Genomic DNA, 12,799 nt, shown 5'->3' on the forward strand with positions numbered 1-12,799 from the left:
ATAAATACATTGTAAATAGTAAGTAAAAATATATGCATTGAAACAGTACATACACTCGATACACATGTATAGTCACATTTTAACTACTTTAAATAGTGAATGTATATAGCCTCTCTCCGTGGTTATTTACTACTGTTTGTTTAAAGTAAGTTGTGAAATGCCACAGTGACAACTGTCGTGTTGTCTTTCACTAAACATGAAAAGTCTGAATAACAGTAAAAAAAAATTAAAAATACTGCAGTGATATGACATGTTAAAGTTCCTGTCAGTTAACAGCTACTACTTCATTTCAAATATCCCCATTGAAACACATGTATTTGTATAATCTGTCACTCTACACTGTATACTGGAATACAATGTTTAGTACAGTGTAAACTTTTACCAAATGACGACTTTTAAAGTAAGGAATTGTACAAATATACAGCTATTTATGCCACATACATATAAGGCCATTAACATAACAGCAAGATACATATAAAGAACTATAATCACCAACATATGTAATGAGCTTCTCTCCCAATCATTTTCCAATCATCATCAGTGTTTAGTGAATACTTAAGTTTCTAACAGGTTTTGTTGATCTCTTGCAAGATCAGGCTGTGCCAAATGCAGCCTTTATCATGCAATGCCATCATGATGCACAATATCATTATATGTCCATGGACTCTGTCCTGGCTGTTGGACAGAATGAAAGGTTTTTTCTGCATTGGGTGTGTTACTGAATGAACTCCCAAAGCAAACGATTATTGATAAATACGTTCTCAAAGTTAAGTCACAGGGGAAAACACCATTTATTTAAGTGCACGAGTACTTAAACCACACTTGTAGTTCAAATCTAAAAGCCATAGAAATATACTTGTCTCAAGGAGTCCTTTACTTACAGATGTTTCCATTGTGAAATGAAAATTCATTTTTCTCAGCGATACACGATGGAATTTTCTTTGGTGGGAAATCCTCCTTTGGCTTCTGGGCATTGCTGCTGCTGGATTTACTTCGACTGTGATCTGGTGTGGGCGGAACAGGCAAAGATCTGGACACCTTGGATTTCACCAGGCAGCCACAAACAAGGCGAAAAAAAGCCCGACGCATTTCCTTACTGGCCAGAGTGTAGATGATGGGGTTCATTGCAGAATTGATAACCGCCAAAGCAATAAACCAGTTGGCTTTGTACAAGATAGAGCACTCCCTGACTTTGCAGGCCACATCGATGAGGAACAGGATGAACAGTGGAGACCAACAGGCAATGAAAACACTGACAACGATCACAACAGTCCTAAGGAGGGCCATGGATCGCTCTGAGTTATTGTGGTTAGTGACATTACGACTGCTGGACTTTACCAGGATGTAAATACGGGCATAAAGGATGACGATGGCAACCAAAATGGCTATGAAGATACTAATGCAGAACACAACATACTTCTTGGAGTAAAGAGGCAAAATTGTTGAGCAGTCTGGTAAGTTGTTTATACAGTTCCAGCCGAGGATGGGTAAAGCACCCAAGGAAATTGAAATAAGCCAGCAGGTACCAATGAGAAGGAACACTCTGTATTTCTTATTCGCATCGTAAGGCCTCATTTTAATCATGGTCAAATGGCGCTCAATAGCTATTGCTAGAAGGCTGAAAGTAGAGGCTCCCAGGGCAACAAACATGCTGCCTTCCCTAATAAACCAGATTGTGGAGGATAAGCTCAGAGTTTTCTTCCCAGACATAAGAATGTTTACTTTGTAAACAACTCCGGCTAGAAGATCACAGAGAGCTAGATTGCCTATAAAAAAGTACATGCGGTTGTGAAATTTATTGTTTTTCCATATGGCAATCAACACCATCAAGTTTTCCAGGACTATGAAACTACACAGGATCAGAAATGCAACAGTGGGCAGGTCTATGTTATCTGTTGCCTTTTCCCTTAAAATAAGCTTTCCTGTGTAATTATAATGCAGTACAATCAGAGAGTCCATCTCTTCATTTCGTTGAGGGCTGACAAGAGCATCAGCTGGCTCGGTAACTGCTGCCATCATTTGTTTGACCATGCTGGACTTCTCTTCCTTAGTATCACAAGAACTTAGTTTCGGTAACTTTCCACAAGAGGGAGATCAAGCCACGCTCCTCCAAGCACTCCTCTGGGCAGGCGGTGTGGATCCCCAGCTCCAGCCACCTTTGCATATTAATTTGGGAGACTGGCTCCCCAAGCAGGCTCTGAAAATAAAATCAAAAGATGCAACATAAATCTCACTGTCCTGCCATGTCACCCATGGCCCATGCGGGTGCTCGAGCTGCAACATACACCCAAGAGGCAAAATGGGTGCTGGCTATGATGAGGCAGCAAGGTCTAGCATTGCTGCATGCTTATCAAGATAGCTGTGGGTAAGCTGTCTGCCATGCTTTTCACAGATGCAGCTCAGCTCCAGAAATGTGAGGGCAATGTGGCGAACTGCTCATTGGTGTTTTCCCCTACAAAATTTCCATGCTGAAAAAATACAGAGGAGTGGTGAGAAGGATTAGCAAACAGTTACAGCAAGCCCCAGCATGCACAGCAACCAGCTCACTCCTTCCCAAAAGGACCTAACTGTACGTGATGCTATCAAAAGCATCAGGGAAAACTCACTGCTTTCTAAGCTTATACTTGTTCCCCATGCAGACTTAAGGTAGCAAAGACCCTGAGAAAGTTGGTGTCAAGTCTTGATGCCAATCTGCGTGATACCAATGCCTAAAATAACTACTTGCTGCTAATGGCACAAAATGAGGCTATTTATGATTAAGGAGATCCTCTGAAGGCTAGTCATCGTAAAATCAATCCTACTTCCTATTCAAATTAGTTGGATTTCTTCTGCCCCTTTTAAAATAAAATAAACACAGCAAGTCCCATCTTTGTTAAGTATTGCTTGTATGTTTTTTTTTCCTTTGCATGTCTCTACAAGACATACATTTAACACTGGGGATTTTTTTTTAATAAAAAAGGAGTTATAACAACTCGACTTGTCCTTCTCAATTTACTTCTGCTCTTCTTTAAGCTATGACTTAGACTGACTGTTTTCCTATAGATTTTGGTAGGTAGCATTTTCACAGCAGATCCTCCTGGTTTTCTTTTTCCATTGCCATATACAAACATCAGAAGAGATCTGCAAAGCTTTGTAAAAGTATCAGATGATGTCAGAAGAACTCAGTGTTTTACCAGAAATGTTAGTTCAGTTGCTGCATACTCCACAGAGAATCAGTGCTCATGCCCCAATGTATGTACTAAGGATGAATGGACAGCCAGTTCTTCAGATTGGTAACCAAACCAGGATAAGGATCAAGATGAGGTGAGAATTGGTTCAATGTGAGCCAAATCTGTAAAGATCTATTTATTTTTTTCTTTTTATGGGAAAGGTTAGAAAATAAAAAGTTGTGCTAGATGGCAGAACACATTCCACTGGCCCCAAAAGTTTAGGGAACTTTTTAGGAGCTAGAGTTCCTGACCTTACCTTTTATTTATTTACGGGTCACAAGCATTTCCCAAACACAGGGGTTGGAACTAGATGATCTTTAAGGTCACTTCCAACCCACACCATTCTATATTATAATTCTATATACAGGTTTCTTAAGATCACAAAACCATGTTCTGTTCCAGCACTCTGTTTGGGCACTTGAAAGTGAGAGATGAATTTCTAAGTGCCTTCTTGAAGAAGGGAGGAGCAAACCATGTCCCACATGAATGTAAAGAGATTTAAAGGATGACCCACACTCATCCTTGTGCTTTCTTATCCTCCCTTTTCCTGGGTTATCTCCATCAGAAAAGAAGTAATCTGACAAAAGCCTACAGTGAATTGACTTGAATTTTTTAGTGCATGCAGGATGTTTTATAATTGTTTTCTGAGAAAGTAATTTACCATTTACCCATTGTTATAATTTTCATCATCATTGTAATTATTATTATTTCCCCATTCTAGCTCTTAGGTGCAAGCCACTTTGCTGAACAGACCCACTGGAAAAGACATATGACCCAAAAAAACACAGCTGTTGCTTTGTGTCCTCACTGTCAGCAATCACCTCATTAATTTCCCATGAGCAGAACTGGGCCCTTGAGTTTTGGACCTCGTTTCTGAAGCATGGTAACAGTGAAGCTCTTCAATAGAATGACTTCACCTCAGCTAAGGTTCAATCTAATTATAATTCAGTTATAATCTGCACACTGTTACCACATAAACTATCACAGTCTTTCATTGTATTAGCTTACAACAAAATGCCACTGTATTCATATCATTTGCAAGTACTTTTAGTTGTAAATTAAACAATTACATTTGACTAGGGAAGTATTTGCTAACGATAGCTCAACTAGCAATACTCAACAGACTGGCTGATGGCTGCCTGTTGGAACTATATTCAGTCATGGTCATATCATTTAAGAGTACCGCATGGAACAAAATAAATGCTTCTGTAAGACTTTCCCAAGCTGACTTATCATAACTGGTCTACCAAAGGACAAATACGTTTCCTTCTGTGAAGAAAACTACGCCAGACTTAGGTCTGTATCAACCACAACTCAGCAGCTGTAAACTCTCATGACTCCACTAAAGATACTGGTGCTATACCAGTTCCCCTGGCTGAAGGCAAAGACTATGCACTCAATCAGCAGAAATCATACAAGGTCTCTTCCACTGTTTACAACTACTTCTCCCCTCAAAATTATTTGAGCAAAATTAGTATCACAAAAGTAAATCTCTGCCTCTGACAGGCTAGTGGCAAGGCAGTGGAGATTGTAACATTTTTATTTGCCAGGATGCTCAGGGAATAAGTATCACGCATAAAGCTACTTGAAAGATAATATAATAAATTAAAATTTATTCTCTCCTGGCAGCAACTTATCTTGCTGGTAATAAGTTTCAGCCACACTATTTTTTGTTTTGTTTTCCTCCTGCTTCGCAGCCAGTAACTCAGAAAGCACACTTATTTTTTAACAGTTAGAAGAATTAAAGTTTGCTGTACACTACAAGAATAAAGACAGCAGCAGCCAGGCTGGGAACATCCTCATTACTGCTTCCTGATGCCACTACGTTTTACTCCTCAAAACATCCTTGTCCCATTCTCACAGAGGACTAGCCAGTAGCTGCGAAGTATGGCCCTCAGCTTGGAATATTCACAAAAAGGACCCAGAGAGTCCATCTGTGGCATGCTGTGTGTGAAGCACTGCCTTGACTAGGTACCTCAATACCTTGAGCTCTTGACGACACCGCTGGAAATCATTTTTATTCACTATAAAGCAAGCCAGCAGATCCCTATTGCTCCACCACCAGGTACCACTCGAAAGGTAAACCTATCGGCAGTGTAGGTGCAATCTGGCTATACTTCCTCACAGATGTGATGGCCAAACCAGCATTTGCTAAATTACTCAAATAAAGGCAGTGGTATGATGTCAAGAACCACAGTCAACTGGAAGACAATTCAGTCACCTCCTTCAGCTATTTGGCTGATTTTTGTCCTCCCTGGTCCAAGGACGGAGGGAACAGTTGGGGTCAGCAGTGAGCACCATGACATTCCCACCTGAGTAATCTTCCTGCCCACCACCATGCACTGGATTTTTCACAGCCATTAGTGTGGTCATGGATCTTAGTAGCATTAAGCACCCTTCCAGGATGAAGCAGGGGCTCTCCACTAAGGCTCATATCCTTACAGTCTACCATGGTCTGTATGATCCCTGTGGCACATGTGCCACGGAAAAGCTATGCTGTGTAGTACGCCATGTCCTCTTCGTCTGTCCCCTAGTAAGGCACATCTCTACTGCCCTCTCCAGCCCCACCACACAGTGATACAGGCAGAAACTCAAGGCCATACCCCTCACCAGCTCCCCACAGGTAATGCCCTGGGTAAGACAGTTGGAGTCAACATGCAATTTTCCTCTGAGAATGTGTAATTTCCACTGCCAGGAGGCAGCAGGGAACTTGTGATAATGGGGATGGCGAAGCCCTTCAGCAACCATCCCCAGTACATCTCCACTCTCTGCTCCCTGCAGTACTCTGGTAAGAGTCCCATTGGGAGTTGAGGGCTTTTACCATCTCATGAGTCACTGGGTACTTTATAGCTGGAAGAATAGGAAATTTCTATTTCAAAACAGTGAGCCATGCTGTCTGAATTTTCATGGTATACTGAAATCAAAGCAACAAGTGAGAATAAAGCACAAGTAGTAAGCTGTCCATCATGCTCTGCACGGATTGCAGCTCTGCTGCAGAACTGCAAGGGCAACATGGAGAACTACTCATAGCTGCTTCCCCCTACAAAATTTCCATGCTGAAAAAATGGAGAAGAGTGGTGAGAAAGATGGTGAGAATAAAGTGAAAGTGAGTGAGAGAATAAAGGAAAGTGAGAATAAACCACAAGGACTTCACTTTCCACTACCTACTTTTGCCTATAAAGGCCTGTGTGTTCAATATGCTCACTGCAATTAGGCTGGAATTGTATTTTCCTGCCTTGCAAATATCCATTAACAGACTTGACCAAAGAGACTGAATGGCCTTCACCACTACCACACACATTGCAGCTCTTCCTCTCCTTTCACACACAGCCTTACACTTGTCCATAAATGACAATTTTAAAAACAGCAAAGGGAAAGACACTATCTGCGTATCTGAAGCCAAATTTTGCATAGTTTATTTAGTTGTGAAGCTTTTCCACATGGAAAGTAAACGTGTATAATTCACCAGGCACATCCTAACAGCTTTAAGAACAGAAAAGAGTTTGGAGATCAACAGCACAGTTCAATACACGTTTCCATTCTGAAATTTAAGCTGTGCTAGATGCAATGAAATTTAGACAACAAACATCTGCTGCAGAACAATGTTTTGGACAAGTCAAATAAACTTTAAAGAGATTTTTTATTTTTGAAGTGGATGTGCTGGCAGCCTACAGCTTCAGAAAAGCCTTTAATAAATGGTTATTTTTCTTGGCTTCTGTATTTTAGACAACGGTTTGTATTTTGGAATTCCCAGCGGCACACAGGCGGACCTCACAATGGAGCTCCTGGCTGGTTGCACTTTAAAGGAAGGTACATTTACTTCTCCCCCCTCACCCAGCGCTCCCCACACGAACACACACACACACACACACACACACACACACCCCTCAAACTCCAGGATTCCGTTCTCAAACTTCCAGTACCGCAGCAACCTCAGCTTTCTGCGGTGATAAACCGCTCGTCTACGCGACCCAAGAACATCCCCGACGTGACGGCGGCGTAATAGGTCCCACACGGGAAACTTTACTCACAGTCCTGGGATATCTACCCAGCCCACCGCCGCTCCGTGCCCGCCGCTGCGCCTCTACGTGATATCCCGAAGGAACGGCGGGCCCGGCGGGCTCTGTCCTCTCCCGGGCGCCTGGCACGTCCGGCGGCGGCCGCACACCACGCGGCCGAAACACCTCGCTCGCCGCTCGCTGAGGGAGGGAGCGCCGACGGCCCCGCCGGGCCGGCTGCCGGGAGGGCAGGCACCGCAGGCAGAGGGGACAAGGCGGCAGGCAGGCCGCGGCAGGGGCTGCTGAGAGCAGAAGTACCTGCTACGTCCCTGCCGAGTCCTCCCAGCACTCTGGGGCCACTGCACCCGACCGCCGGCTGCACGGCGCCGCTCGGCCCCCAGGGCTGAGCTGGGCCGCGCCGGGCCGGGCCGGGCGGGGCGGGACTGGGATCGTCCTGGCCCTGCCCCGCCTCTGCTGCCCCGAGCCGCCCCTCTGCCCCCTGCCTGCCCGCGCAGACCCCCTCTGGGCCTCTCGTCTGCCCGCACGCCCGCCCCCCCGGGGTCCTGCCTGCAGCACGCCGTTCCAGCGCCGCCGTCGTCCCCGGACAAGGCTCGCTCCCCGCTCCAGCGGTCCTCGCCTGGCCCGGCCCGACCCTCTTGATCCCGCCCGACGACCCTCGCTGCCCAGCCGCGAGCCGGCCCCCAGACGGAGGGAGAAACCCCGCGGGGAGTCTGCTGCCGTCGGGGCACGGCCGCAGGTGAAGCACTAGGAGTTCTGGGCGGCCGGAGTGAAATGTGAGACGGCAGAGCCGGCCGCCGAGTGTTTGTAACATGCGAGGGGGAGGGAGGAAATTCTGGGTAGTCCTTATGCAGCTCGAGCTCTTGGCATGCTCGAGTGAAATTTACCCCACCCTCATCTGCCCCCTCTTTCACTGTGTCTGTTAATTTAATCTTCAGATAACTTGAGATGGATGAAGCACGTAGAAACTCCAAGGAGAAATACGTCTGATTTGACCCAGAGCTGCTAATGACAGTGTACTTTTAGTAAGGTACCCCTTGACAGTTATTGACTGTGTAATAGCAACTCAAGGATAGCAGTAGGCACACAGATTGCTTCCATGACAGAAGCAGCGCTTTGGAACATAAGTTGAAATCTGGATCCTACAACCATCTAATTTAAATGTACTTGTAAGCTGCCTGTGGGTATAGCAAAGCTTTCTGTCAGAAATGGATATGATGAGCTGGCAAACAGGAACACTACAACCTTGCTAAGCGCAGGCAGGCGTGTAGGGTTGCCTAGTCGTCTTGCTGCAGTCAGTGTTTTTCTTGGGAGCCTCCTGTCTGAAGCCAAGCATCGTCATGCTGGGGCTCGTGCCACAGGCTCGGCTGTTGGGTTGCCTGCACTGCTACTCCATAGGGAGGAAAAGTCCTGGAAGAAAGCATAACTAGGATTTTTATAGCCAGAAGATTAAGCACATGTAGCTGAGCAAATGGTGTGTTTCTGTGACTGCTTTTTATTTGCTGTAGAAGAGTAATAAAAATCTTCTGATTTAGGACCTCAATAATAAGGACTATACAGGGCAAAATGCTGGTAAAATTGCTTCAGAGCTGAGGGATACAGTGAAGTGTTCAAGGCCAAGTTGGATAGGGTTTTGACCAACCTGGTCTAGTGGGGGATATCCCTGTTTATGGCAAAGGGTGTTGGAACTAGATGATCTTTAAGGTCCCTTCCAACCATAACCATTCTACAATTCTGTGATTCTGTGGTACGGCCTCACTTAGCTACGGATAGGTCCACACTGCCACGTGTAGTGGTCCTGGTCTTACCTCCTGGCCTCCCTTGGCATGTGCTGTCTGAAAGCTGCTCTCTTCTGTGGAAAGGAAGAGAACTGGAAAGCTTCTTCCATGCCACATAAAAGAACACACCACTTTTTGGTGAAGGAGAGCCCAGGACTGGGACTTGGTGCTCTCCTGTTGCACAGAAAAGCCTTGTGCAACAGTTTCCCTGCAAACCACCCAAGCAGTCCAACTGGCAGCTGCTTGCCACATGCCATCAAGACCCAGTTCTTGCAAAGCAGATGTTTCAGTAAGTACTTCTGGCCTGCCTCTGTGGTCTGCTATTGTTCCTTGTTCTTTTCCCTATTTCCTTGTTTTTTGTTTTTTTTTTCCTTTACTACCTATTGAATACTTGCAGAGGGGAGCCAAAAGACAGTCATTCTGAATGGACTGTCATAGATGAGGGGACCAGCTGTGCCCTGCTGCCTGTGATGGTTTTGTTTTGCCTTTCTCAGCTGGGCTTGCTAGCAGCCCATAGGAGCAGCCCACAGTAAGGCCCCAATACAGTACAGGGAAATTAGTCTCTTCTGCTGAGGAGAATGCTGAGGAGAACTGCTGGTCAGTGCAGACCAGATGTTATCTCTGCCTGAGGCCTCTAATGGTGGTGTCTGACATGATGGTGTCTGAATGCCCTTAATCTGCAAAGCTACTCAAGCAGTGCAGTCCTGCCAGTCAGCGCAGGGATCCTGTGCCCCAGTTCTCCTCTCCACCATGGGAAACAGACTGTAGCCATGGCTGTGCTGGAGGGGTCTCTGGCTTGTCAGTGGGCAGTGGTTTCTTGCAGCTGCCCCTCAGCCCCTCTGGTTGTTGTGGCTGCCCGTGCCATTGGAGAAGGCAGGTGACAGAACACTGCTGTGCAAGCTGGAGAAGCCACCCAGGAGCAAAGAGTCCTTGCACAAAGGCTGCCAGGGACTTGCCAAGGTTGGCATCTAAGGCCAAAGCAGCTGTCAGCAAAAACCTTTGGGGAGCTCGGTAGCTGATGCAACCCACAACTTCATTTCCAAACATCACAAACAGCCTGTAGATACACATACCATACTTAGCTCCAAGGACCTCTCAACCTTGTTATAGTGCTGTTGAAAGAATTTGTGGTCGGGTTTTGTTTGTTTTTTTTTTTTTTTTTGTGCAGGGTGTATGTTTATTTTTTGTTTATTTTTTTTGTGGGGTAAAAAGATTAATAACCAAGTAAGAGATAAAAAGTAAAGGCCAGGAATCAATTTTCATAGCAACAGGAGGTTAACACCTCCATTTCCCAGTGGTAAGGGGTCTCTTCTGCCCTGAAAATTACTGAGTGGACAAACAGGATGAATAATAGGAGACCAGCATCTGCTGATGTTATTGGGGGTACTTGACAATGAAACTAAAACTGAGACAAGATGTTTCCAAGACCTGGATGTCCTCAGTGACCTGTTGATAAAATGCTGTGTTCATTTCCATGCTGCTAAGTGAAACAGGAAAAACAACTCTAATGATACATGCACAAATTAATGTACAGTGCTACCACTCAGAAGAGAGGTCTTTGTGGATAGAGAGGTCTTTTGAGAGGTCTTTTGGCTCTTCAGAAACATCTGACATTCATTAACTGTCAAAGGGAAACTGGACGCTAGAAACGATTAAGAAAGGAATGAAGGCCAAAATGGAAAATGCAGTTAAGCCCTTCCATGAGATCTGCACTTTGAGTACCACAGGTGCCTCCGGGTACTCCATCTCCTTGTGAATGCAGTAAAACACAAAAAAGGCACCAAAGACAGTGGAATGGTTGTAACAGTAGACCTTGCGGGGAAAACACAATTTGCTAGGTCTAATCAATGGTGTGAGCAAAGGAAAACCCACAGTGAACCAAGACAGAATAGCATAAAAGAAAATGAAACAGATTTCTGACAATGTACTGTTGAATTGTGGAAGACACTGCTGCAGGAGAGAAAGGGAGAAAGTGGTTAAACAAACCACATGGAGTAAGAGCCTGTCAACACTTGTTAAATACAATGAGAAAGAAGAGCAGAGCACAAGGGCTGGGGGACCCAAGCGGGCAAGGGTGCCCTGCGTGCTTCCAGCTCTGTAATTGGCATAGACCAAATACCATCTGAGCTCTTTCTTTCTGTGTTGCAAGGAGGCAATGTCTTGACTAAGACACAACAATGGCACATGTAACAGCATGACTATGGCCCACTTCTGCAGGTATTGGGAAAAGGAAAGGTTTTTGTAGGGTATTCATTCTGGACATGGCACAAAAAGAGTCAGCAGAGTGACTCAGAAAGAGGTGGCTCAGCCATCACAACAGGCACAGAAAATGTCATAGTGAAGTTGTCCGAATGGGTCTCACAGCATGCCACAACAGTCCATGGATTTGATTTTCTATCTTGGGTATTACATAGAGAATGATAGATTAAAAAACAGCTTTTTATTTCCATATGTGGCATTTGGTCTAATGAATGCAGTGAAAGACAGATGCCATTGATATAAATGGTTTTTCAGCACACACTTAAAAGTTAGAAATATGGTTAAAGTTATTTCTATTTACAGCTAGATAAAATACATACACATGCAATAAAATCTGAAGTTACCCTCAAATGAGATATATGAGATATACAGACAAAACAGATAATGTTTCAAGATTAATATTATCCTTCTCACTTAGTAGTTACAATGAAGTCCTTGAAGAACCTCCTTTTTCCATTAAATGTTTAGGGCATGATAAAATTTTGCAAGTTTCTGTCTATCAACATTAAAAAATCATTCATGCAATGTTTTATTAATGTCTTAGTTATAATTTCTTCATATTGACCTCCATCCAATGCTTTACTGGTCCATCACTGATTTACTTTCTGGAGCTCCTGAAGGAACGCTCCATCATTTGGAAAATCAGTCATTTATTTTTTACTGTCTTGGTATGTAAACAGCAGCAGGGTAATTTTAAAATTACGATTCAAACCAGTCTGATATTTAGCTGATTATATTGTAAAATATTTTAGCTCTCTACTTTTCTACTGCTGGTGAGTTATCTTTTTACATTAACAAGATGTATTATGCATTGTTATGTCAAGGTGTTGAAGCGCTGCAGTATATTTTTATTAGTAGCACCATTTCTGTTCCCACTTCTGTGCCTCCAACTTGGTTTTATTTCAAAACGAAAGCAATGTTGTTTAACTTAGAAATGATTAAAAGAGAAAAAAAGTTAATTAATATTTTAATATTAAAAAAATTAAAAAAGCAAAAAAGAGAGAAAGTTTCTTTGGAATGCTGTTGAGCTATAATCTATAGTGTTCAAAATACATTTGCTTGCTACATCAAATGAGTCATCTGTAAATCGATACCATTAACTATATGCAGAAAAGATTTTTGAAACTTCAAAAATTATGACTTTTTTCACATCTTCCTGCCCTTGTATGTCATGGTGATGTATTTGCTGAAATCTTTTAACTTTCTGTATATTCTTGAAAGATATGTGTTAAAGATAAGTGTTCTTTCTTTAACAGCAGCAAAACTAACTCTATAAATCCACCACAGGAATAACTGGGGCCAAGCTCTTGCAAATCCAATTACCACTACATTTCTAATATTTTATCAATGTGTTTGAATCACAGCATCTCGTAGCGTATTTGAATTAATATATTTAAATTCGATATCTTTGGAAAATAATGTTCTGATTCAAACCTTAGAATGTTGACATTGCTTTAATACACAATTTTGGAGTTTGCCTTAGAAATGTTCAATAAACACAGTAATTGAACACATACACCTTTTACATTCCCATCTT

General features: G+C 43.5%; 1 protein-coding gene across 2 annotated transcripts; it reads right to left on the minus strand.

Moving 5' to 3' along the window:
• Positions 1-801: 801 nt before the first annotated feature.
• On the minus strand, positions 802-7,674 carry S1PR3 (sphingosine-1-phosphate receptor 3). Of its 2 annotated transcripts, none has more exons than XM_062609870.1 (2): positions 7,526-7,674; positions 802-2,197 (listed from the first exon to the last, which is right to left on the minus strand). In XM_062609870.1, the coding sequence occupies exon 2, from the start codon at positions 2,029-2,031 to the stop codon at positions 874-876; it is 1,158 nt and encodes a 385-aa protein (XP_062465854.1). In that variant the 5' UTR covers positions 2,032-2,197; positions 7,526-7,674; the 3' UTR covers positions 802-873. The 2 variants fall into 2 exon arrangements, with proteins under 2 accessions (XP_062465854.1, XP_062465855.1); XM_062609871.1 differs by lacking the exon at positions 7,526-7,674 and adding an exon at positions 7,241-7,333.
• Between the last annotated feature and the right edge of the window lie 5,125 nt (positions 7,675-12,799).

Source organism: Pezoporus occidentalis, unplaced genomic scaffold, assembly GCF_034315485.1.
Source record: "Pezoporus occidentalis ecotype Australia unplaced genomic scaffold, CSIRO_AGI_Poc_V1 ctg141, whole genome shotgun sequence".
NCBI lineage: Eukaryota > Metazoa > Chordata > Aves > Psittaciformes > Psittacidae > Pezoporus > Pezoporus occidentalis.